General features: G+C 37.3%; 1 protein-coding gene across 1 annotated transcript in view; it reads right to left on the reverse strand.

The window, feature by feature from the left end:
* Positions 1–24,206, reverse strand: part of ANTXR1 (ANTXR cell adhesion molecule 1) — a 238,011-nt gene that overhangs the window by 182,862 nt on the left and 30,943 nt on the right. The window contains exon 3 of the mRNA XM_045369174.2: positions 23,455–23,526. Coding sequence (XP_045225109.1) covers positions 23,455–23,526 — 72 coding nt within the window. The remainder of the gene's footprint in view (positions 1–23,454; positions 23,527–24,206) is intronic.

A 24,206-nucleotide genomic window follows, 5' to 3' on the forward strand; every position in this document is an offset into this window, starting at 1 on the left:
CTGGGCCATGGCTGTTTTGGTCCCCACTATATCTTCTGTGCCTACTACAGTGCCTGGAACATAACAGACATTCAACAAATACTGAGGGGTGAGTGGAGGGAATGGATGTCTCCACTGTTACTCATTCTGGGAAGAAACCATTTTGGGGCAGAGATGAGCTTCCCTTGGCCATGTGGAAGGAGGCCAAGCATGACCTGACCTGGACATTAGCTAGATCTGGTCACTGACAACTCTGGGCCCATGTGGTGGTTAAAAATCATTCTCTATGTTATATCTCTTACACTACCTCTAATATTCCAATAAATCCCATCAAAAGGCATACTTTAATTTCAAAGCCTGTTGTTTGGTAATGAGAAAGAGTATATATCCTGGAGGATAAAGATGAGAGCAGTGTCCCCCACCAAGGCCATGCCAGGGGCAGTGCATGGCACCAACAATCCCCTGGCAGGGGGCAGCTCTGCCCCATGGGTTGGCAGTTTCATGAGGGTCCCAGCAGCAGAGGTAGTGGCAAGGGGACATGAGGGGGAGGCTGGGATAGGAAAATTGGGGTCTGTTTGTGAGCACACAGAGTTGGCACCATGGAACCCCTCACAATAGCTGTGGGGCACTATGGGGCAGAGGGATGATTTCTGATAGTTAGGTGGGAGAAGCTTGGGCATTAAAAGTAAATATGATCTAATTTTTGGTCATGGACTAGTGAAGTCTGGGACATTTGGGTAACACCAAATGTGGAATATTGTGTTAAGACTTGAGATTTAAAAAGAGGGCAACAACAACAACAACGACAACAACAACAACAAAAAAAGGCATCTTGGGGGTGTGGAAATATTTGTTTGGCTTCACTGTATTTCTTGCCTGCCAAATAAAGTCTGGGAACTGGGGTATTTTCTCTAAGCCTATTTCCCTTTCTTTACAAGTATTTTCTTAAGGTTTGCTTTTTTTTTTTTTTTTTGGTACCAGAACAATCAAAGGCTGTTTTGGAAAATGTCCTTATCCTTGATGCTTTGTATCTGGCAAGATACGAACTCACTAGTTGCGAGTGGCGAACACAGCCTCCCCATTATACCGCCCTTACTGCTCAAAAGATCAAATAACACATGGCCCCGTCTCCCCACCCTCTGCCCTTCTTGAAGGACCCACAACATCTAAGCAAACAAAATGGATGGTTTCATAGGAATTGTGGGTGTGTTTTAGTTCTGGGACAACAGAACTATTAATAAGGGTCTATTTTTATTTTCTCTTGGAAACTGAAGGACATTGGGAGAAAGATCTTTCAAGGGATGATAAGAACCTCTCTGAGGACTTGGTTATTACCAAGTGAAATGTTATCTTCCTGGGAAATGAAAGAGGCAGGGCATCCTATGAAGACAGGCTGCTATTACAGAGCCCCTGTTTTCCTTGGTGATTTCACATGTCTGCCAGTGTTCCTACTTAGAAGCTAAGGGTTTTAGGCCACATGTTTTGTGTTCCTTTTGCAACTCCCACTACACTTAATGACTGGCATCAAGCAGGTGACTGTCGAACGAATGATTCCAGTTTGGGTGCATTAACCCATCATTCATTATTGGCCACTGCTATTTGTTGAGCATACACCATGTACCCAGCACTATGCTGGTTTGCAGGGGTAGAAGATGGGAAGAATCAGTCACAATGTCTTCTGGGCTTTCTGTTGTTCTAGGAATTTCTCTACTCTTCATGATTACTTTCTGGGATTCTGGTTGTGTTATGACAGTTTGATAACGTTGCTGATGAAAACATTAAAAGATGAACACACAAGAAAAAAAAATTAAATAAAAAAAATAGCCGGGCATGGTGGTGCATGCCTGTAATTCCATCTACTAGGGAGGATGAGGCAGGAGAATCACTTAAACCCAGGAGGCAGAGGTTGCAGTGAGCCAAGATCACGCCATTGCACTCCAGTTTGGGCAACAAGAACAAAACTCTGTCTCTAAAAAATTAAATAAATAAAAGAAAGAAAGAAAGAAAATTTAAATAAAAGATGGACACATACAGAATGTCAAGAAGTGCTTCAACAAGCCTTTATCCCAAGTATTCTACTGAGGTTTCCACTGCAAAATCTCCCTTAGGATTCTGCAGTGGCTACCACATTTTGGTTCTATAAAAACAACCTCCATCATCATCCAAAAATAACCCAACATCAGCTCTGCATTGTCAACTTCCTAGTCTTCTTGTAAATGAGCTTTGTCATTTCTGGTAGTCTTCCTTCTTCTTTCTTTATTTCACATTTGTTTTTGTGGATCTAGTTTACACCTGGTATCATTTTCCTTCTGTGGAAATGGACTCTTCTCAAATGCTTTGCAGTTGTTGGCTTTGGTTCTCAACTTATACAGTAAACACCTATCACTATTTATTACCACTAATGCTACTCTTGGAACATTTCCAGATGGCCTTATGGCTCCAATTGTCGACTCAAGAAAACAGTGTAGTGAACAGAAGAACACAGATTAATTAAAGACATTTTGCTGTTACTTTAGGAGTTATTAAGTTCTACAACCAACTGTAATCATTTGTTTACAATGTATATAAAACATAGTCTCTTTGGGACTTTTACGTAAGGATAGGCCAACATGATTAATTTAATATCAAGATGCATGCTGAACCAAAGTTCCTCTTATGTACTTTTAAGTGAAATACAATTTATACACAGTAACATGCCCAGATATTTGTTCACTTCCCTTATAATTGTTGAATATATTTCTATAAAATTGTTTATAATATTCCTATATTATATTTTAACATTTGTAGGATCTGTAGTAATATTCCTTTTCCTGATATTATCTGTAAGTTGTATTTTCTCTCCTTTTAGAAAAATCACTCCTTTTTTTTTTTTTTTTTTTTTTTAAGATGGAGTCTTGCTCTGTTGCCCAGGCTGGAGTGCAGTGGCACTCCAGCTCACTGAAACCTCTGCCTCCCAGGTTCAGGTGGTTCTCCTACCTCAGCCTCCTGAGTAGCTGGGACTACAGGCGCCCGCCACCACACCTGGCTAATTTTTTGTAATTTTGGTAGAGATGGGCTTTCACCGTGTTAGCCAGGATGGTCTCGATCTCCTGACTTTGTGATCCTCCCGCCTTGGCCAAAGTGCTGAGATTATAGGCGTGAGCCACTGCTCCCAGCCCAGAAAAATCACTCTTACCAGTGGTTTATCAATTTATTCTTTTCAAATACTCAACTTTGAGCTTTGTGATTTTCTCTATTATTTGTCTTCTTCTATGTCTATTTTCAATTTTATTGATTCAGTTGTTATTATTTTCCTTTCCCTACTTATTTTGAGCTTAATAAATTCTTTCTTTTTACTTTTTCATTGGTTTTAAATCATTTAAACTTTTCTTCTTTTCTAAGGAAAACACTTAAAGCGTTATATTTACCCTAGGCACGTGACGTTAGCTGCATCCCACAAATGTTGATATGTTGGGTTTTCGTTTTTTGTTGGGTATGTTTTCTAATTTCCCTTGTGATTTTTCTTTAACCTATGGATTGTCTTTGACACACAGATTTTCTTCGATAACTTTTTATCTCTAGTAAATACTTTTTATGTTGAAGTTGGCTTTGTCTAATATCCATTACAACTTTTTATGATTGGTGCTTGCACAGTGTATCTTTTTACATTCTTTCACTTTTAATCTATCACCATATTTATATTTAAAGTGTCTCTTGTAAACCATATATAATTGTATGTGGTGGACTGTTATACTAATGTCCCCAAAGATTACCCCTCCTGCTCTATGGTCCCTGTATGGTCCCCTCCCATACTGGCTCTGCATGTAGCCATGTAACTTGCTTTAGGCCACAGGACATCTGTAAATATGACAAAAACTAAGACTCTATTAGCACATGAATATTAGAGTTTGTTTTGTTGGACTGTTGCAGCCACCATGAGGGAAAACCTGGTCTTTTCAACTCCTTGAGAAGGAAGGACCATATTGAGAGAGAGATCCTCAGCTGTTCCAGATGCATTATATTTCCCAGCTGAGCCTAATTCCCAGCTGATCCTATATATAAGCTGCATAAATAAGTCCAGGTGAAATCAGCATAAGAAATTATTGTTTCAAGCTGTAATATTTGGGGTATATTTTATGCAGTAATAGATCAATGATATGCTGGATCTTGCTTCTTTAGCCAGTGTGACATTCTCTGCCTTTTATCTGGAATCTTTAGTTCTTTTTATATTTAATGTAAGTCTTGGCATGGTTGGGTTTGAGTCTACCATCTTGCTATCCTGCTATTTGCTTTCTAATGGTCACTTCTGTTCTTTGTTTCTCCTTTCCTATATTATTTTGCATTGATCATGTACTTTTTGGTATTTCATCTCATATCATCTATTAGCTTTTTAAAAACATAAAGCTAAATGTCTTGTCTTTTTTAAAGCAGTTGCTCTATGAATTCTAATATGCATCCTTATTTTATCACAAGCTACTATAAGTTAATATTAGCTTACTTCTCATATAATAGAAAAACTTTTTAATATTATATTTCCATATAGTTCCCTCTTATCCTTTGTGTTCTTTTATTTTATTTCTCTGTTTGTAACAAATCCCAAAATAGTGTTGTTTCTGTCTTAGTCAATTGTCTTTTTATGAAATTATGAAAAGATAAAAAATAACCTTTTATATTTACCTAAATATTTATCATTCCTGGTACTCTTCCTTCTTCTTCTTTCTTTATTTTAAATTTGTTTTTGTGGATCTAGTTTATACCTGGTATCATTTTCCTTCACCCTAAAGAATTCCTTTAGCATTTCTTTTCATAGTGCAGATTTGCTGATGATGATTCTCTTACGCATTTTCCCCCTTCTGAAAATGTCTTAATTCTGCCTTCGATATTTTAACTGGATATAGAATTCTAAGTTGATTTTTTTCTTTTATCTCTTTAAAGATATTGGACCTTCATTTTCTGGATTGCATGGATTTTTTTCCTAATAAAAAGTAAGTTATTATTTTTAACATTGTTTCTCTTTAGTATATCTTTCCTCCTTTCCCTCTGGCTGCTTTTAAGATTTTTCAGAAACTTGACTATGATGTACTTAGGTGATGCTTTCTTTGCATTTGTCCTGCTTGAGATTCTTTGAGCTTCTTGGATCTGTGTGTGGATCATGTTTGGTATTCCAATTACACAAATACATGTTATCAAGTAGCATAGATCACTTGATATTCTCCCATAAGTCACAGGACTGCTTCATTTTCTCCCTCCAGCCCTCAAACTTTTCCAGAAAGGGAAATTATCAGTTTGGATAATTTCTATTCACTTGTTTTTAAATTTATTAATCCCTTGTCTGCGGTGTTCAGTCTGGTTTTAAGCCCATCTGAAAAATTTTTTATTTTAATTCAAATAATTTATCTTTCAGTTCCACAGTTTTCACTTGGTTCTTTGAGTCTTCTTGTTTTAATTTCTGATGACCCATATCTTCCCCCATTATATTCACCTTTTCCTGTAAATTATTTAACCTATTTATAATAGTTTCTTAAAAGTCCCTGTCTGTTAATTCAAATAACTGAGTCATCTGTGGTTTGTTTCTATTAACTATGTTTTTCTTTATTGTAATATTCCTGTGCTTTTTCTAATTTTTCATAATCGTTTACATTTCAGTCACTGAGTATAAAAAAAGCAGTGGAGACTTCGGTATAATATTGATTTGCGTTGTTTACTCACCGCAGAGCATAAGCCTTTTATTCTTTGTGAGCTAGGGTGAGGGGCTGATCATTAGATTCCTCCTTGAGTCAGGGTGAGCTTGGGCTGGGCTGCACATTTTGTTAGATTCATGTTCCCTGTTATTAGGCCAGCTCCTGGACTTTTGCCCTGCCCTGCCTTTGTGATCTTCTCAGTATTTGAGTTGGTAGATGGCTAGGTGCAGCTTCAGATATTTTTGCTTGACCTTTGTATTTCACTCCGGTAGGACTCCAGAATCCAAGCACAATGAGAATCCACCTAATTATGTGATTTCTCTCTACTTTGCAGGCAATTCCTCCACTGCTGCTTTCTTGGAAAAATGTAGAAGTGTGGGTGAGGGGGGATAACTTAGGCTGAGAGATTTCTTTTTCATTTCAGATTCTAATGCCTCCTTCTGGCACACATGGTTACATAAGACTCAGCTGACTTTTCCTTATCCCTGCAGAGTCTCTGTCTATGGCAGACCCACTCCTCCAATTACCCAAACCTAGACCAGGCATCCACCTTTAAGTATGGAAGCTTCTGCAGAAGCTTCTCTGCTCAGCTATTATATAAAGGGTTTGTTTCTCTCTAATTCAGTTAATCAGTGCTTCCTGCATCTCTACTAGCCTCAAGGAAACATATGAATTTTATTTTGTCTGGGCTTTTCTGGTTGACCATGGAAATGAAGGCTTTTCACATCTCTGAATATCATAAACAGAAGCAGACATACTTTACAGTTCTTTCCTAAATGTTTGTGACTACACATTTGTGTCAAATCAGAAAGAAAAATACTAGATGCTGACTACCAGCATACAAATATACTCTAGTATCTCTTATCTTAAAAAAAAATTTTTTTTTAAGTCCTCTTTGATCCCACATCTCCTTCTAGCTACTGACTTATTTATCCACATCTCTCTTTATGACACAGCTTCTTGAAACTTGTCTCCTCACTCCTTATCTTTTCTGGTGGGGTCCTTCTTCAAATGTTTAGTGATCTTTGGCTGTCTGTCCATATCAAATGAATGAGACTAAAAGCCTTGTCGGAAGCTCTGCATGCATGGTGGGCGTGCCGATTGATGAACGACCAGTTTTTTTTTTTTTTTTAACAGTTTTTTTTGTTGTTGTTGAAGACCCTCAAATATCACTGTATGTGTATGTATTTTTCCCTCTAAGACATTTATTTCTACAGAGAAGTAGTTTTCAAACTCTTTTCTTAGATTTTAAGTCTGAAATTGGACAAGGAAGAAGGCTGGAAGTAGCAACATTTGTTCTGCAGATGTCTCTATAATTTCTCTGTGCCTGGTGTCCCTGACTATGAAACCATTCTTGTGCAATTTTGTCAGAAAATATGCTTCTCCTCTCTGGTGGAGGAAAAGAAGGGATAATTTTCAAACTATAGTGGGAGGGACGGATGGTTCTGAAGGTTGAAGAGCTTAGATAAACTTTTAAACAATCAATATTCCAGTTTTCACTCTCTAACCCTTCCTTGCCTTTTGCAATATCCAGGTTTTGAGCTTTCTAGGATTCTACAAGGCTACATGGCTTATTCATCTTCAGTATTTCCTTCCACAGGATTATATTTGACTTTTCTCCACAGTGCCACATCATTTGCCACTCTTCATTCCCTTCTATTCTTACATGTGGTGTTTTTATGGTTTAAATATTTCTCAGTTTCCTCAAAGATGGTCTTTGTGCTTTTGTTTCAAGTTTTCCTGGTTTGGGGTTGGCTTTTTGAGAGAAAGGGGAAAACATTTTAACTTATTAAAATATTTTTATTTATTTTAATTAAAAAATATCATTTTAAAATCGGAAGTCCTCATTTTTTAACCCACTCTGCTCTGACTTTTGTCTCCACAACTCTGCCTCTGCTGAAACTGCTTCTAGCAAGGTCCTCTACGTTACCAATCCAATGATCACCTCTCTGGCTTCATCTTCTTCAACCTCTTTCCGCATAAGACACAGTTGACCTCATTCATTAAGCAACGCTTTCTTCTCTGAAAGATTTGAGAGTAGATTTGTGTTTCATGGCATGAATTCCGTTACACCATACTCTCTCCGTCTACCTCACCATCTGTTCTTTCTCACATTTCTATGTGAGTTGTTCCATCTCAACTAGAATTCTAAAAATTTGAGTTCTGCCTGCAGAACTCAGTAAGATCGCCCATCCTCACATCAGCACTGTTTTACAAGGTCACCTCATTCTTCCATGACTTGGAGGAAGACAGACTCAGGATGAAAATCTTGTTCTACCTTGTGCTAGGTATGTCAGCTAACCTCCCTGAACTTTAGCTTTCTCAAAGTAAAACAAAGGCGTGGAACGCTAAGATCTACCAGATTTCTTCCAGCTTAGAATACTGCATTTGATTTGAACTGGGAACCAAAGAGCAAGCAGAAATAGAACCTGGCTATCTTCTGGGAACTGGAGAGGACACACTTGGCAGACAGGAATAGTCTATGATATGACACAGGATCCAGTGCAGAGCCTGAAGTGAAGCTGACAAAGAGGCGCCCATCAGGGAATTTTTAAAGGTTGCAGCATAAGCTGGCATAAAAGATAAGAGTGATGGTTTAATCACAGGACAAGATGAATTTGTCCAAACTCTTCTTTACACAACTCTATTTTCATTGGTCGCACATTTGTGCAGTAATTTCACCTTGTGGTTTTCTATGGCACCATCTGGCTTTTGAAATAAACTCTGTGAGACCTTCACATACCTTAAGACTTAGCAATTTAACTCCTGGTTATCTACAGGCATACCTTGGATATATTGTGGATTCTGTCCCAGACCACCAAAATAACGTGAATATTGAAATAAAGTGAATCTCACAACGTTTTTGGCCTCCTAGTGCATATAAAAGTTATGTTATACTATATAGTAGTCTATTAAGCATGTAATAGTATTATGTCTTTAAAAAATACATAGTTCAAATTAGCCAGGCATAGTGACAGGCGCCTGTAATACCAGCTACTCAGGAAGCTGAGACAGGAGAATCGCTTGAACCCGGGAGACGGAGGTTGCAGTGAGCTGAGATCATGCCATTGCACTCCAGCTTGGGCAACAAGAGCAAAACTCCACCTCAAAAAAAAAAAAAAAAAAAGTGCACACTTCGATGAAAAATGCTTTATTGCTAAAGATTGCTAACAATCATCTGAGCCTTCAGTGAATCATAATCTTTTTGCTGGTGGAGGGTCCTGCCTTGATACTGACAGCTACTGACTGATCAGAGTTGATGGTTGCTGAAGGTGGGGTGTCTGTGGCAATTTTTAAAAATAAGACAACAATGAAGTCCGACCCATCAATTAACTCTTCCTTTTAAACAAAATTTCTCTGTAGTATGTGATGCTCTTTGATAGCATTTTACCCACCATAGAACTTCTTTCAAAACTGGAGTGAATCCTCTCAAACCTTGTTGCTGCTCTATCAACTAAATTTATGGAATAATCTAAGTCCCTTGTAATTTCAACAATGTTCATAGCATCTTCACCAGCAGTAGGTTCCATCTCAAGAAACTACTTTCTTTGCTCATCCTTAAGAATCAAGTCCTCATGAGTTCAGGTTTTATCATAAGATCGAAACAATTCAGCAACATCTTCAGGCTCCACTTCAAATTCTGGTTCTCTTGCTGTTTCTACCACATCTGTGGTTACTTCCTCCACTAAAGTCTTGAACCCCTCAAAGTCAGTTGTGAGAGTTAGAATCAACTTCTTCTAAGTTGCTGTTAATGTCGATATTTTGGCCTCTCCTGCATGAATCACAAATGTTCTTATTGGCATCTACAATGGTGAATCCTTTCCCAAAGGTTTTCAATTTACTTTGCCAAGATCCATCCGAGGAATTACTATGTATGGCAGCTATAGACATGCATTTCTTAAATAATAAGACTTGAAAATCTAAATTACTCATTGATCCATGGGCTACAGAATGGATGTTGTGTTAGCAGGCATGAAAGCAACATTAACCTCCTTGTACATCTTTATCAGATATCTTAGGTGACCAGGTGCATTGTTAATGAGTAGTAATATTTTGAAAAGAATGATTTTTCTTTCAAGAAGTAGGTCTCAACAGTAGGCTTAAAATATTCAGTAAACCATGCTGTAAACAGATGTGCTGTCATCCAGGCTTTGTTGTTTCCTTTAGAGAGGACAGACAGAGTAGATTTAGCATCATTCTTAAGGGCCCTACGATTTTCAGAATGGTAAATGATCATTAGGTTCAACTGAGAGTCACCAGCTACATTCACTCCTTACAAGAGAGTTAGCCTGTCCTTTGAAGATTTGAAGCCAGGCTTTGACTTCTGTCTATCTATGAAAGTCCTAGATGGCATCTTCTTCCAACAGAAGGCTGTTTCATCTCCACTGAAAATCTGTTGTTTAGTGTAGCCACCTTCACCAATGATCTTAGCTAAATCTTCTGGGTAACTTGCTGCAGCTTCTCAATCAGCACTTGCTACTTTGCCTTTTATGTTATGGAGATGGCGTCTTTCCTTAAACCTCATGAGCCCACATCTGCTAACTCCAAACTTTTTCTGCAGCTTCCTCCCCTCTCTCAGCCTTCTAGAAATAAAGAGTTAGAGCCTTACTCTGCATTAGGCTTTGGCTTAGGGAATGTTGTGGCTGTTTTGATCTTCTATCCAAACCACTAAAGTCGGCAATAAGGCTGTTTTGCTTTTTAAACATTTGTGTGTTCACTGGAGTAGCACTTTTTGTTTCCTTTAGAAACATTTCCTTTGCATTCACAACTTAGCTAACAGGCACACGAGGCCTTGCTCTTGGCCTGTCTTGGCTTTTAACCTGCATTCCTCACTAAGCTTAATCATTTCTAGTTTTGAATTTAAAGTGAGGAACTTACAACTATTCCTTTCACTAGAGCACTTGGAGGCCATTGAAGTGTTGTTAACTGGCCTAATTTCAATATTGTTGTATCTCAGGGAATAGGGAAGCCCAAGGAGAGGGAGAGGGAAACAGATGGGGGAACAGCTGGTTGATGGAGCAGTAAGAATATACACATTTGTCAATTAAGTTTGCTGTCTTATATGTGTGTGGTTTGTGGCACCCCAAAACAAGGACAGCAGATAGTAACATCAAAGATGACTGATCACAGATCACCATAACAGATATAATAATAATAACGAAGGTTGAAATATTGAGAGAATGACCAAAATGTGACAAGGAGACAGATAATGAGCATATGCTTTTGGAAAAATCGTTCCAACAGACTTGCTCAAATCTTGGTTGCCATGAACCTTCAATTTGTAAAAAACACAGTACTTGCAAAGTGCAATAAAGCAAAGTACATAAAGAAATTCTTGCTTTTGCCCACCCTACCCTCAACAGGAGGCAAGTATAAGTATGTTCATTTCTGCTTTGTTTATAATGGCAAAAAGTTAGAAACAAATTGTCTATGAATAAGAGAGCAGGTACGTACAGGTGCTACGTTATTACAATAAAATATGATAAAATAGAAAAGTATGCACTAGTTAAAATGAACCAACCAGCTATATGTATCTACACAAAAAACATCTCAAAAACATGACATTAAGTATAAAAAGCAAGTTCAAGAAAAATACATGCAATATGACCATTTAAAAAATAAAGTTTAGGCTGGCCATGGTGGCTCATGCCTGTAATCCCAGCACTTTGGGAGGCCTAGGTGGCCAGATCACTTGAGGTCAGGAGTTTGAGACCAGCCTGGCCAACATGGCGAAACCCCATCTCTACTAAAATAAAATTTAAAGAAATAGCTGGGCGTGGTGTTGCTTGCCTGTAGTCCCAGCTACTTGGGAGGCTGAGGCATGAGAATTGCTTGAACCTGGGAGGTGGAGGTTGTAGTGAGCCAAGATTGTGCACTGCATTCCAGCCTGGGCAACAGAACAAACTCTCTCAAAAATAAATAAAAATTTTTAAAAAAAGGTTAATATGAATATATATTATAGCTTATGCACATAAAAATGTATGCAATATCCATTGAAATGGCAAATCCCTAATTCATGATAATATTTATCTCTGGTGAGGAAAGAGAAATGATAAGTATACATAGGAGATGCTGCATGTAACCTCTTATTTCACAAACGTGGTGGGTAATGAGTGTTCATTAACCTTTTTTTCTATACTTTTGTTATACCTCAAATATTTAATCACTTAAAAAATTGAAGGTGAGTAGCAAAGACTGAACCTGGATTTCATGAGGAGGCATTTGGAGGCTATCAGAATCGGCATTTAATACAAGGCTCAACAGGTCACCCATACTGGTGGCAAAGGAGCTGAGTCAGGTGACAGCCACGTGGCTTCAGAGGTAGAATTGTGGATGTGGACCAGTACAGGGATTGTTTTTGTTGGGCCATAAAAAATATGTTGGTTTTGGCTAGCTAGCTTTGGCTAAGAGAATGCTACTGTTCTTTTGTTCTGTTGACTACTTCTAAAGTTCACCTTGCTGTCTCCATCCAGACAACAGAAATGTTTCTGGGCTCTGCTTTGTCAGTTTTTATTCTTAATTTGTATTTGCCACATGAGGAGTAGCAGGTGAAGGGTGGTATCTGTGATGTGCTGGGGTCTCTGTTAGGTGCTTTCCATACATTAATTCATGAAAGTCTCATAACAACTCCATATGGTGGGCATTGCTATCTTCATTTCACATGTGAGAAGACAGATTCCGAGAAGTGCAATCACATGCACATGGTGGTGGAGCCCAAATCGGAAACCATAATGGGTCCTGGTCCAAAGTCTGTGTTTTCTCTGTTACATCTGTGGTGCCCAAACTTGGTACGTAATAGTGTACTATATACAAAGACACAGGAAACACATTTTTTTTTTTTTTCTGGAGCATAAATTGTACTCCAAAATTTGAGAAAGAACTCAACAGGATTTTTATGTAACATCATATATAATGGAATTATGGAATTATATTATGGAATAGAATACACATGCATGCACATTTTTAAGATAAAAGAACTTTAAAGAAGTTCTTGATTTTAACAAGGCACTTCAAACTATACCGTGGAGCTCCAGGAGGTACACTTTTACTTTCTTCTCCTAACAAGGGTACTCCAGAGGAAGGGATTGAGAAGCAGTGGACTACACTACTCTCACAAATCCATCTTCCCAGACTTGCTAAATTGCTCCATGGTGATTTCTTTTTACCATCGTTGTGACCAACATGCAGACCCCTTAGACAAACCTTCTGTAGAGATATTGCCTGTGTGCCCTTATCTGGAAGAAGTCTCCCTACAACCATTACACAAAAGAAACAATAATTTTCATCTGGCCTCATGTTGAGGCAATATTTTCTACCTGCATCCCTCTATATAGGGATAGACTGGCCAAATGTTAAAACTTCAGAGAAGGATGTGGGCCAAGGGGAGCTAGGGACTCGCCCTTTGAATTACTGTTGGGCCTACTGTGATGATTTGAGGTGGGATTTGTCCAGGACGATTTGGGGCCATTCCTTAGCTTGTTTATAAAAACCCCTAACAACAACCACAATAGTAACAACAACTAATGTTAACTGAGCACTTACTATGTGCCTGCATTGTTAACCTTTCCAACAGTTCTGTGAAGTGGGGATCATCATTGTATTCACTTTATAGATTAAAAAAACACAGGCACAGAGAGGTAAGGAACTTGCCTATGGACTCAGACCACATAGTATTATCTCCCAATCAACAGGACAAGAGAATAAACAAATGCCCCACTCCCTCGCCATTTGTCTTAATTTCGCCATCAAGCCCTCACACAACTAAAAGAACAGTACCTCAAAATGAAATGAATCCAAGTTCTTTCAAGCACTAAATATCTCAAGACTCTTTCTCCTTGTTGCTTTTAAATTTAGAAAAGGCCTTTAGAACTATGTCTCTTGGTAATGGCAGCCTGTAATCATTCTGCTCCAGGAATCAAGTGATGTCTTCAGAGTATGTCATTTTCCCCTGTGACACTAATAGCAAAACCACACTCTCAACCAAACCAAAGCATGACTGAGAGGGAGAGAGACGTGTGGTCTCTTGGTTTCTACTCAGCAGTTGCAGCCAAGTGTTCTTGGCTTCCATTCTACCTCCTTAAGCAATAAGTAAGATACTCAACCTCTTACCCCCATTTGTGAAATGCTGATGCTACCTCTTTACCTCTTTGTGAGGAGTATTTCCAAGCTCCAGTTTCCAAAAGCCCACGAAGATGAAATGTGTAGAGGGTATAGGCTGCCTCGGGGAACTGTTTTCTTAAAGATATCAGAGGGTTTGAGTGATGAATTGTGTATGCTTGGATTTGTTTTAAATTTAAAACTGTACATAATAGTAAAATCATGGGAAATCCTACAGTATAGTAATTAAGAATATGAACATTGGGATCATGCTTTTTGAGTTCAAATTCAGGTTCCTACACTTTCACATTACAGTGGCCATGAGCTTTCTCCGCCTTGATATCCCCATCTTTGATAATACATATAATAAATGCAATTCTCAAAACTACCAAATTAGGTAGATACTATTATTTTCTCTGATTATAGATGAGGAAAGTATACGAGGCTACTGGTATATAATAAGCCCTTAATAAAAGATTATATTTAGATATACACACATATGCATATGTATGTACATACACATATTGGTGGCTTCCATTTGAATATTACACAGATAAGAAACAAAATAATACATGCAGAGGCAGTATGTACTGGGTAGCTTCGTAATGTAATAGAAAAATCACTGGGTTTAAACTTTTTAATTTTGTGAGTTAAAAAAAAGGTACTGCCAGTGAGTATATGAATGAATTTGAGCAAAGAATTCTGTCTCTCTGGGAATCATTTTCCTCAGCAGTAAAATGAGGTCAGTGGGTTGGATAAGATATAATAATTCTTTGACTCATAGTTGTTCTGTTATGCTATGTTTTTTAATCTTGCAAAGTTTGGAAGAAAGGTGAAATTTCCAGTCAAAGATAATGATCTTGGTCTGCATATTTTAACTGTTGCTTCTTTTTCCAAATTTCTGTGGAAAGAGCTAACTGGTATAGTAGAGAAAATGTTTCTTCACTGCTGAAAAATAGGCAAGGATGCCAGAAACTTCGAATTTCTGCATGATGTGGAGCTGCTGAGGTCAGAGTGAGGGAAGGACCCACCACCCTGGGACCCTAGAGCACAAGAAGAAAAGCCTGGAGGATGGCAGGGAAGTGAAGGAAGCTAGTTCTCAACACAGTGATCCAGCATCGACACCTGACCATCTTCCTTTAGCTTCAGCTTCCTCTTTGCCTTGGAAAGACTGCTGGGATTCTACTCTGCCTAAGATAAAATTATGCTACCTATAAATGTTCTCATTTTCCTTAGCCTGAGCTCTTAACATTTTCAGCAAGGATCTTGCATGAGCTGCTGCAGAACTTTTCCCAAATCCCAGTACTGAAAAGCCCATGTGGTTCCATTTTTAAGTCACTATACTCAGAAAAAGTCTCAGCAGTTGGGAAGAAGAGGACCAATTTTAGCAATTTGAGAAAATATTCCCCTTTGAAATAAAGTCATATAAAAAATAAGGGAGCACATATAACCAATTCTAATTTATGTTTATGTTGAAGACATTCTAATTTATATTTATGTTGAAGACATACCTTCAACAGCAAGGTCATACACAGGTGGAAAAATTTAGGAACAGGAAGGTATTCATAGGGATGAAAGATATTAATCGTTAGTTGAAAAATGCAATGGAAGCAGCGAAAAGTAAGCTGGGTGACTGTGAAAACAGAAAAAAAGCAAAATAAACAACTTAGACTGGTAATTACAGGACCTGAATGAAACATTCTCTCAGATGTCAAAGAAAAATAATAGAAAGATTAAAAAGTTAGAATATAAAGAGATGTTGGATAGATTTAAGAATCGAATGGACAGAAGAAATGTTAATCACAAGAGGCACAGAAGAAAAATGTTTTAAGCTAAAAAAAGTGTATTAAGTCTTCAGATAGAATGGTTCAAGTACTATACAAAGTACTGTACAAAATCAATGAAAGGACTATACCTGGAAATAGTCTGCTAATTTTTTAAAAACATGTATGATAAAGAGAAAAGTTCTATAAGCAGCCAGGAAGAGAAAACAGGCTACCCATATAGGAGAGATATATTAAATTGGTATCTCTCCTTTCTAATACATGCAAGCTGACTATGTCTTTAGAAAACATAGGGGGAAAGATAGTTAAGATATAAGAACTTTATATTCGATGGAAATATTTACCTGGAGGTGAATACAAAAAAATCACCATATAAATAGTGACTTAGAAGTCTTAATATTCACATATTCTTCAGGAAAATCTTACCTAAGAAAAAGACTCAGCAAACTGAGGAATTAAAAATATATAATTAAAATTTAAGTACTGGAAAAGAATTATGTGTGTGAATGTGTGAATGTATTCATATATATTCAATGAAATGAGTAAATCTTACAGTAAGTTTAAATAATTATTGTTGATATGTTTATAGAATACAATGCAAATATTTCTTAAAAAGAAATTCAGCAAGAAGAATCAGTAGATGCTTATTCAATTCTTGTCACTCTCAAGGCAAGCAAAATTCATTGGCAACTGTTACTAGGATGCAAATTAAATTATACTTTTCAAATCATTGAAAAATTACACAAAAATCAACGAAAGTAAAAAATAAATGAATGACAAAGATATCAGGAAATTCAAACAAAATTCAAGTTTAATAATATTAATTTTGGACAAAGGATATAAAGCCAAAAGCACTAAAGGTGACAAAAAGATTATTTTATATTGATTAGATGCACACTCCATAATGAAAATACACATAAATCAAGTAAGATGATGTAAATTAAAAAGCAATGTGTTTGAAAGTAAAATAAAACAGTCATGCTGGAAAATGCAAAATGTCTGTCTTCACAGATCAAGTAAACAAAAATATAAAATATTTAAAAATTGCATTAAAGTTTCTTATAACAAAATTTTAATCATCCAAGTATACATATTTTCTAACATCCATGGATACTAAATAAAATTTGATCATGTAGTAGTCCACAACAAAAATTAATAAACTAAAAAGTAGAAATTATGTAAATCAAATTTTTAAAAACTGCAATGACTCTAGAAATTGAGGAAAGGGTAAACAAAAATGTGAAAATTGTGAAACACTTTTCCTAAATCATCTTAAATCAAAAATAGTAAATATAACTATTAAAAAATTAATAATAAGAATAGAACATGTCAAAATGTGTAAAATTCAACAACCATATCAGATTTAAAGTATAATTTATGCTATTAAAGTTTTATCACTTAGAAAGAAATAAAGTATATAAAGAAAAAGAGAATAATCTTTTTTTTTTGGGAGCCAGAGTCTCACTCTGTTGCCCAAGCTAGAGTGAGGTGGTGCGATCTCGGCTCACTGCAACCTCTGCCTCCCAGGTTCAAGAAATTCTCACCTCCCACATAGCTGGGATTACAAGAGCACACCAACATGCCCAGCTAATAGTAGAGATGGGATTTCACCATGTTGGCCAGGCTGGTCTCGAAATCCTGGCCTCAAGAGATCAGCCTGCCTCAGCCTCCCAAAGTGCTGGGATCACAGGTGTGAGTCACCATGCTGGGCAATTATCTTTTATTTTGAGAAGCCAGAAAAACTTGCAATATAAGAAGCAGAAGAAAGGAATTAATAATAGTAGTAACATAAAATAATGAATCATAAAATCTAAAAATATATAAAACAGAACTGATGAATAAATTTAAGAAAGAAACCATTAGGTAATTTGAATGGGGAAATAAGAGAAAAGAAAATCGCTTTACACAATTGGAGGAAAGGGATATAACCAAAGACACAGAAGAGCTTTTGAAAATTAGAAAGATATGTGAAAAATTTAAAGGGTCAACATATTGGTAATTTCTACCATTTCTCAAGTTAGAAAACATGATAAAAACAATAACACAAAAAGCTGAGGTAAAGAGCTTCTTCAATAATAATTTAGGCTTTGATGGTTTTCCTCTGACTTATATCAAACTTTGAACAAATGTTTGTTCTCTATATGAGTTCAGCAATTCTGCAGCTTACAGCAAGATTGCCTACTCATTTTCCCAAGCTCATGTAATCTTTTTACTCCCAATCTGATAAAGACTGTATGAAATAAAGCCCCAGAATACTCTCAATATTAAATATCGATAAGTAATATCTTTCAGCTTATATTAAATCCAGAAACAATAAAAACATAGCAAACCATGATAAAGTTTATTCTAGAAATGTAAGGTTAGTTTTTCATTAGAAAATCTGTTATTTATTTGTGTATTTGTGACACAGCACACTGTGTTGCTCAGGCTGGAGTGCATTGGCATGATTACGGCTCACTGCAGCCTTTACCTCCCAGGCCTCAATTGATCCTGTTGCCTCAGCCTCCTGAGTAGCTGGGACCACAGGGGTGTGACAACATGCTTGGCTAATTTTTAATTTTTTCTGTCTTTTTTTTTTTTGAGACAGGGGTCTCCCTATGTTGCTCAGGCTAGCCTTGAACTCCTGGGCTCAAGCGATCCTCCCACCTCAGCTTCCCAGAGTGCTGGGATTACAGGTGTGAGCCATTGTGCCAGGCCCATTAGGAGAGCTTTTGATTTAAAATTTTTACACTGAGAGGTCAAAGGAAACAAAGAAAGATATAACTATTTTGATACGGCAAAAGGGTATTTAACATAACAACTATCTCAGATAAAAAAATGTTAATAATCTTGCATTTGAAGAATCCTTCCTTAACAAAGTAGATAAAATTTATGAAGTTAGCATCCAATAAAATGCATAATTGTAAAACCGAACTGGGAATTAAAGTCTGAAAATTTTAGAATGTAAGAAGATACACAGGAAGATATACTAGCTATAAATATTAGAAAAAAGGACAGAATTAATCACAGATACTACAATCACCTTATTGGAAAACCACTTAAAAATTAATTAGAAAACTATTAGAACTAATAAAATGTTTCATTGAAGTGGTGGTATAAGAGGGTGGGCGTGTTGTCTCACACCTGTAATCCCAGCACTTTGGAAGGCCGAGGTGGGTGGATTGAGGTCAGGAGTTTGAGACCAGCCTGACCAATGTGGTGAAACCCCGTCTCCACTAAAATGCAAAAATTAGCCTGGTGTGGCGACGTGCACCTGTAATCCCAGCTACTAGGGAGGCTGAGGCAGGAGAATCGCTTGAACTCGGGAGGTGGGGGTTGCAGTGAGCGGAGATCGCGCCACTGCACTCCAACCTGGGTGACAGAGCAAGACTCCCTCTTAAAAAAATAAAAATAATAAAAATAAAAGAAATAAATCTACCAAAAACCTGTTGGAAACCTATTGTTTTCCCCAAAACTAGTATTTCTGAAGCTTTTTTTTTGGCAGGGGATGAGGATGGGGGCTGCATGCATGTTCTCTCCTACAGAAAACCCACTGACATGCACATTTTTGTAAATCATTTTATGGAGTTTGATAGAAGCCCATGGATCACAAACTATAGGTTCACCAGTCAAGAGTGAAGAATGGCAGTTTGGAGAATACAAGAGCAAGGCATTTCTTTCACAGTGGAGGCAAGACTTAAGATGCCTGGGAAAAAAATGTTGACAATTAGACTAATTTGAAGGAAAAAAACAACACCATACTGAGGGACATAAATGAGACGTGATATATAAGTATAGAAAAAAAATAAGAAAATAAGTATAGAAAAAAAATGCAGTGCCATTGCTGCTGAGTTAGTCTGTATTTTTCACAGAGTTCAAGTAAAAATCCCAGGGATATCTGGGAACATAAAAAATTATTTAAAATGTATGTGGTTGGAAAAATCCAGTAAAGACCAAGGAGATTTTCACCCAAGATTATAAATGAGGATAGATTGGTCCTCCAGATGTTAAAACTAATTAAAACAATGTGATCCAAGTATAGTAACAGATAGGAAAACAGAACAGAATAGAAAACCCAGTAATAAACCCAAGCCTAGCAAAGAGTTTAACTGTTCAAGTTGTTGGTAAAAGATTATTACACAATGGTGTGGGAAGAACTGGCTAATCAATCGGGGAAAGAAACACTGGACATTGACCTTGTACCTTACATCATAATAAATTCCAGAAGTACTAATTTAAATAAAAAAGAATAAAAAATACTACAAGGAAAGGTAGTAACAAAAAGAACAATGGCAGCCCAATTACAATTATAAACAGGGGTGCTAAATTTCTAAATAATATTTAAAAACCAGAATTCAGATATATATTAAAAGAATACATCATAACCAAATGTATACAGAAATACTAGAATAATCCAATATTTAAAAATGTTTTTTATGACATTCGCTGTACTAGTAGGTAAAAGAAAAATATCACCATCTTAACGGAAGGCAAAATTGCATTTGATTAAATTGAGCATCTGTTTTTTTAAATGAATAGTTGAACTTCCTTGATACGGTCTTATTTCCAAATGATGATACATTTGAAGTATTTCAATTAATGTAAGAACAAGACTCTCCTTGGAGTTTTCAGGGACTCATATGCAGCAGTTAACATCGTTTTATTCTAATAGTACTTAAATTGACATTGTACACTCTATTATACTAATGAAGTGACCTGCAAACTTTGTTACAATCTATCAACTATTTAAACTGATGAAGCCAGAAAATCTCGGAAGAGCAACATGATACAATACAAAGTACAGGAGTTGGACCAAATTTAGAATCCAGAATCAGAATACTAGTTCAGCAGATTACTAGCTATTTGACCTCGGCAGGTTACCTCAACTTTTTGAGCCTCAGTGTCCTTATCTGTAAAACTGAAGTAACAGCAGCCAAGATAGAGTATACTTGCTACTGCCTATATCACCTGCTGATTACAACAGAAAAAGCAACCAAATAGACTGGAAAGTAAACAAAACTGGTGGACTGGGGAGGAAAATTTAAACCTAGAGAAATTAACCACACTGCCATGAGGTCCAGAATTTCCCCCGCCCCCACTCAAGTAGCTGCAAACTCCCCAGATATGGTGACAGGCAAGTTTATAGATTCAAGAAGCTCTGCAAAGTCAAAATAGGGCACCCTGAAAGAAAACCATACTCACACAAATAATCAAACTGCTAAGAACTAAAAAAGAAGAAACTGTGAAAACAGAGAAAAACGACACATTCCACATGTAACAATGATTCAAATGACTGCATACTTCCTTCCCATTAGAAAATAGAGTAACAATGGTTATACGAGGATAAATAAAAAATGATATATAAAGTGCTTTGCAGATAAAAAGACACAAATCGTAGGCATTATTATTCTAATTGGAGTTTCTTTACTATATCTTAACACATTATATTTATTTTCTATTCTATTTTTTTCATCTTCTCATAGCTTTACCCTATGTCTATTTGATCCCAAGAACTGAACGCAAATACAGTCATTCCTCGGTATAGGCAGAGGATTGGTTCATGATCCCTGAGTATACCAAATCCATGCACTCAAGTCTTGCAGACAGCCCTGCAGAACCTGCATATACTAGAAGTCAGCCCTGCATATATGTGGATTTTGCATCCCGTGAATACCGTATTTTTGATCTGCATCTGGTTGAAAAATACCCATGTATAACTGGACCCATTCAGCTCAAAATGTTGTTCAAGGATCAACCGTATATCTTTGATATTATTTCTTTTGATTTACCCAAAACCTTTTGCTGAAATGAAAGTCTTTGCCAATTCATGTCTTGCTTTTGAACACATTTTTTCTTAATTCTATAACGTCCCTCAAGTATTATACAGGTATCTTAATGGACCCTTTTCTGTTTTATAGGGATACTGTGAAGATCAGGTGAGATAGAAAAATATAAATTCCTGTGATGAAATAAAACACTGCAAGTCATATATTTCAGAAGCAGTACTAGCTTGGAAGATCTGAAAGCCTGATTCTTTTAGCCAGTCTCCTGAGAAAGAGTTTCAGAGAGATCTTGCCCACATTTCTTTGATAGGCTGATGAGGTTGGGGGTGTGTCCATAAACCACGCTGTGCTTTGCCAGCTGACCTAGGCCAAGCAGTCACCACATGAAATCCACACAGCCTTCAGCAAGGCGTTTTTGGCTGTTGTTTGATGCACATTTGACCCATACGAAATGCTGCTTCCAGCAAACCAGGGACTCTACCCTCTGTTTTCTCTTCAGAACAGGAAACTAGCAGTAGTGACGTTAAGGTACACAAAAATTAGATTCCAAGTAGATTCGGAGGATGACTAATCTCAACAAGCATAACAAACCACAATGAGTCTGGAAGACTTGGCATTCTGATAGTGTTTATAAATCCCTGACCCCTCTGCCCCCATCAACTTCCCAGAAGCTGTGAGCATTAGCACACAAAGCACCTACAAGTGATGTGTGAACCTGGTCTCTTGGCCAAACTCTTATGCATGGGGCATGTAAGCCAGCATGAAGCTGCACTGGGAAGCCTCGAGTTGTAGGAGGATGTGAAGAACAGGTGAGAGGGGTGTTTAGCTCCCCACTGCGGAACAAAAAATATCTCTGCATAAAGGATGGCATCATCTAAAGACTGAGCAAGACGAGGAGTCTTGAGATGGCTAGAGACACCTCCTCTGAGCTTCTTAAAATCCTTGGCCAGTATTGAAGGCAAGTCACACAAGTGTCTTGGATTTTATGATTCTCTGTTGAACAGAAGGCAGCAAGGTAAACTGGAGCTTGGGTCTGGTCTGGGTTTTGTTTGCTATTCTTGGGAAGGTGATGTGGCCTCAGTTTCTCCTTCTGTTAATAAGGGATCAGAAACTCCTGTTTTTTGAATGGGGTTTTTGTGCATCTCAAATGAAATGCATGCATATATATAGTAGATCAGGTTGAAGGAGAAACAGAATCTGAAAATTCCTACATGGTACAGAGTACTCTTTTTGTTACAGATGGGGAACAAAGCCATGGAAAAAAAAAATAGGGACTAGCTCAAGTTTGCTGACTTCAGCCAGAAAATTTTACTCTATCTTGTCAGTCCTATATTCATTTCTATAAGAATGTTAGAGAATAAAGTCTTCCTGCCCTCCCTGTACTGGCCCTTCCTCCTTTTCTTTTTCCAACATTTCCATATGTGAGGCTCCCAATAATCCCACATGTGTCCCCCATGGTGCCTCTCTCATGTGGACATCTCACTATTTAAAAAGTGTACAATTTCATAAACGGGGGTAAACTATCCTCTCCACTCTCTAGTATACCATCCTAACTGCGAATAAATGACATGAGTCTGTTATTGCTAGTTTTCATACGCAAGTAAAATGTGGCAAAACCTAAAATATTTTTGTTAAGCTAGGTCTACCTAGTTTAACTACTTCTTTGTGTCAACAACATTCTTTTATACTTGATTTAAATTTCCTTTTATTTTGTGGTACCATAAGCGCTCACTTTCTACTCCATGCCTGGGTAACTATGAATAATAAATATTTCAAGCTCTTACCTGTCTCACAGTGACTTATATCTCTGAAACCTTAATCTAAAATAAGTCTAATTTAAATAAAAGAAAATATAGTCCCCCAAGAATATTGTTTGCCAACATTTTGCTCCAAGTTAGCAGATGAAGTCAACAATCAAATGTGAGATTAATCTTAATGTAATTTCATCATTTATAAAATTTCACCAATATCAGGAAATTCTATCAAAAGTAACTGAAGATTAAACTAGCAGCAGGACCCATGTGCCCATATGTAAGATTAAAAATTTAGGGTAAAAGAAGGAGCTATTAGATTTAAGTGATCAACAGGTCAAGGCTGGCACCAGATCACAAATCTTAGGGATACTCAGGAAGTGATGGACTTTTTAACAACAGGGATAAGAAGTATCCTTACCTGTCTTCTGTCAGTTTCATTAAGGTTGTTCCTCGGGTGGAGAAGACAATAAAGGACATTCTCAACTGTGGGCTGGAAAGGAAAAGAAGCTCTATTAGGACAGACAATAAGACTGTGCATGCTACTCCCTTCAGGCTCCCTCCCTGTCCTTCCCTTTCTATCATGGCTGCCAGAGCTGAAGACGCATAACCCACAGGGGGCCTCCAAGGCTGGTGCTGCGGGTATTGATTAGCCAGCAGAGGACTTGAAGTGTGGGTCAAAGAGAAGACACGCTGGGTCTTCCTGGAGGCTGCTTCTGACCTCATACCATTGCTCAGTGAGTGTGGATTATGAGTAAGAATGATAAACTTCATTGTTGCCCTGTGTTTTGAAGTGTGTCCCAACAAGGGGACAAATCTGTATGTTGTCTATAAAAGGGGATCCTGATAGACAAAATTTGATAATGTTTCCACAGTAGCCTGGTGTATTCTCTAACGATGAGTTGCAGCTTGATGCCATCAGTCATTAACATCATAAAACAAACTCCCTTCGATCTGAAAGGATTACCATCAACTTTTAATTTCTCCTTTGCTTCTCAAGGAGATTATCCTATAAGGAGAGAATGTGCTGACTGGTCATAAGAATATCTGTTCCATTTGATAGTTATATTTCTCATTATTAATGAATAAATTGGCATGGTTTTTATATGGCAGTGCTCAGGAGCATTCTCAATGTAAGAGTCACACTCTGGAGACAGAAGCACTCTCACCTGA

This window comes from Macaca fascicularis, chromosome 13 (genome assembly GCF_037993035.2).
Source record: "Macaca fascicularis isolate 582-1 chromosome 13, T2T-MFA8v1.1".
NCBI classification, from domain to species: Eukaryota; Metazoa; Chordata; class Mammalia; order Primates; family Cercopithecidae; genus Macaca; species Macaca fascicularis.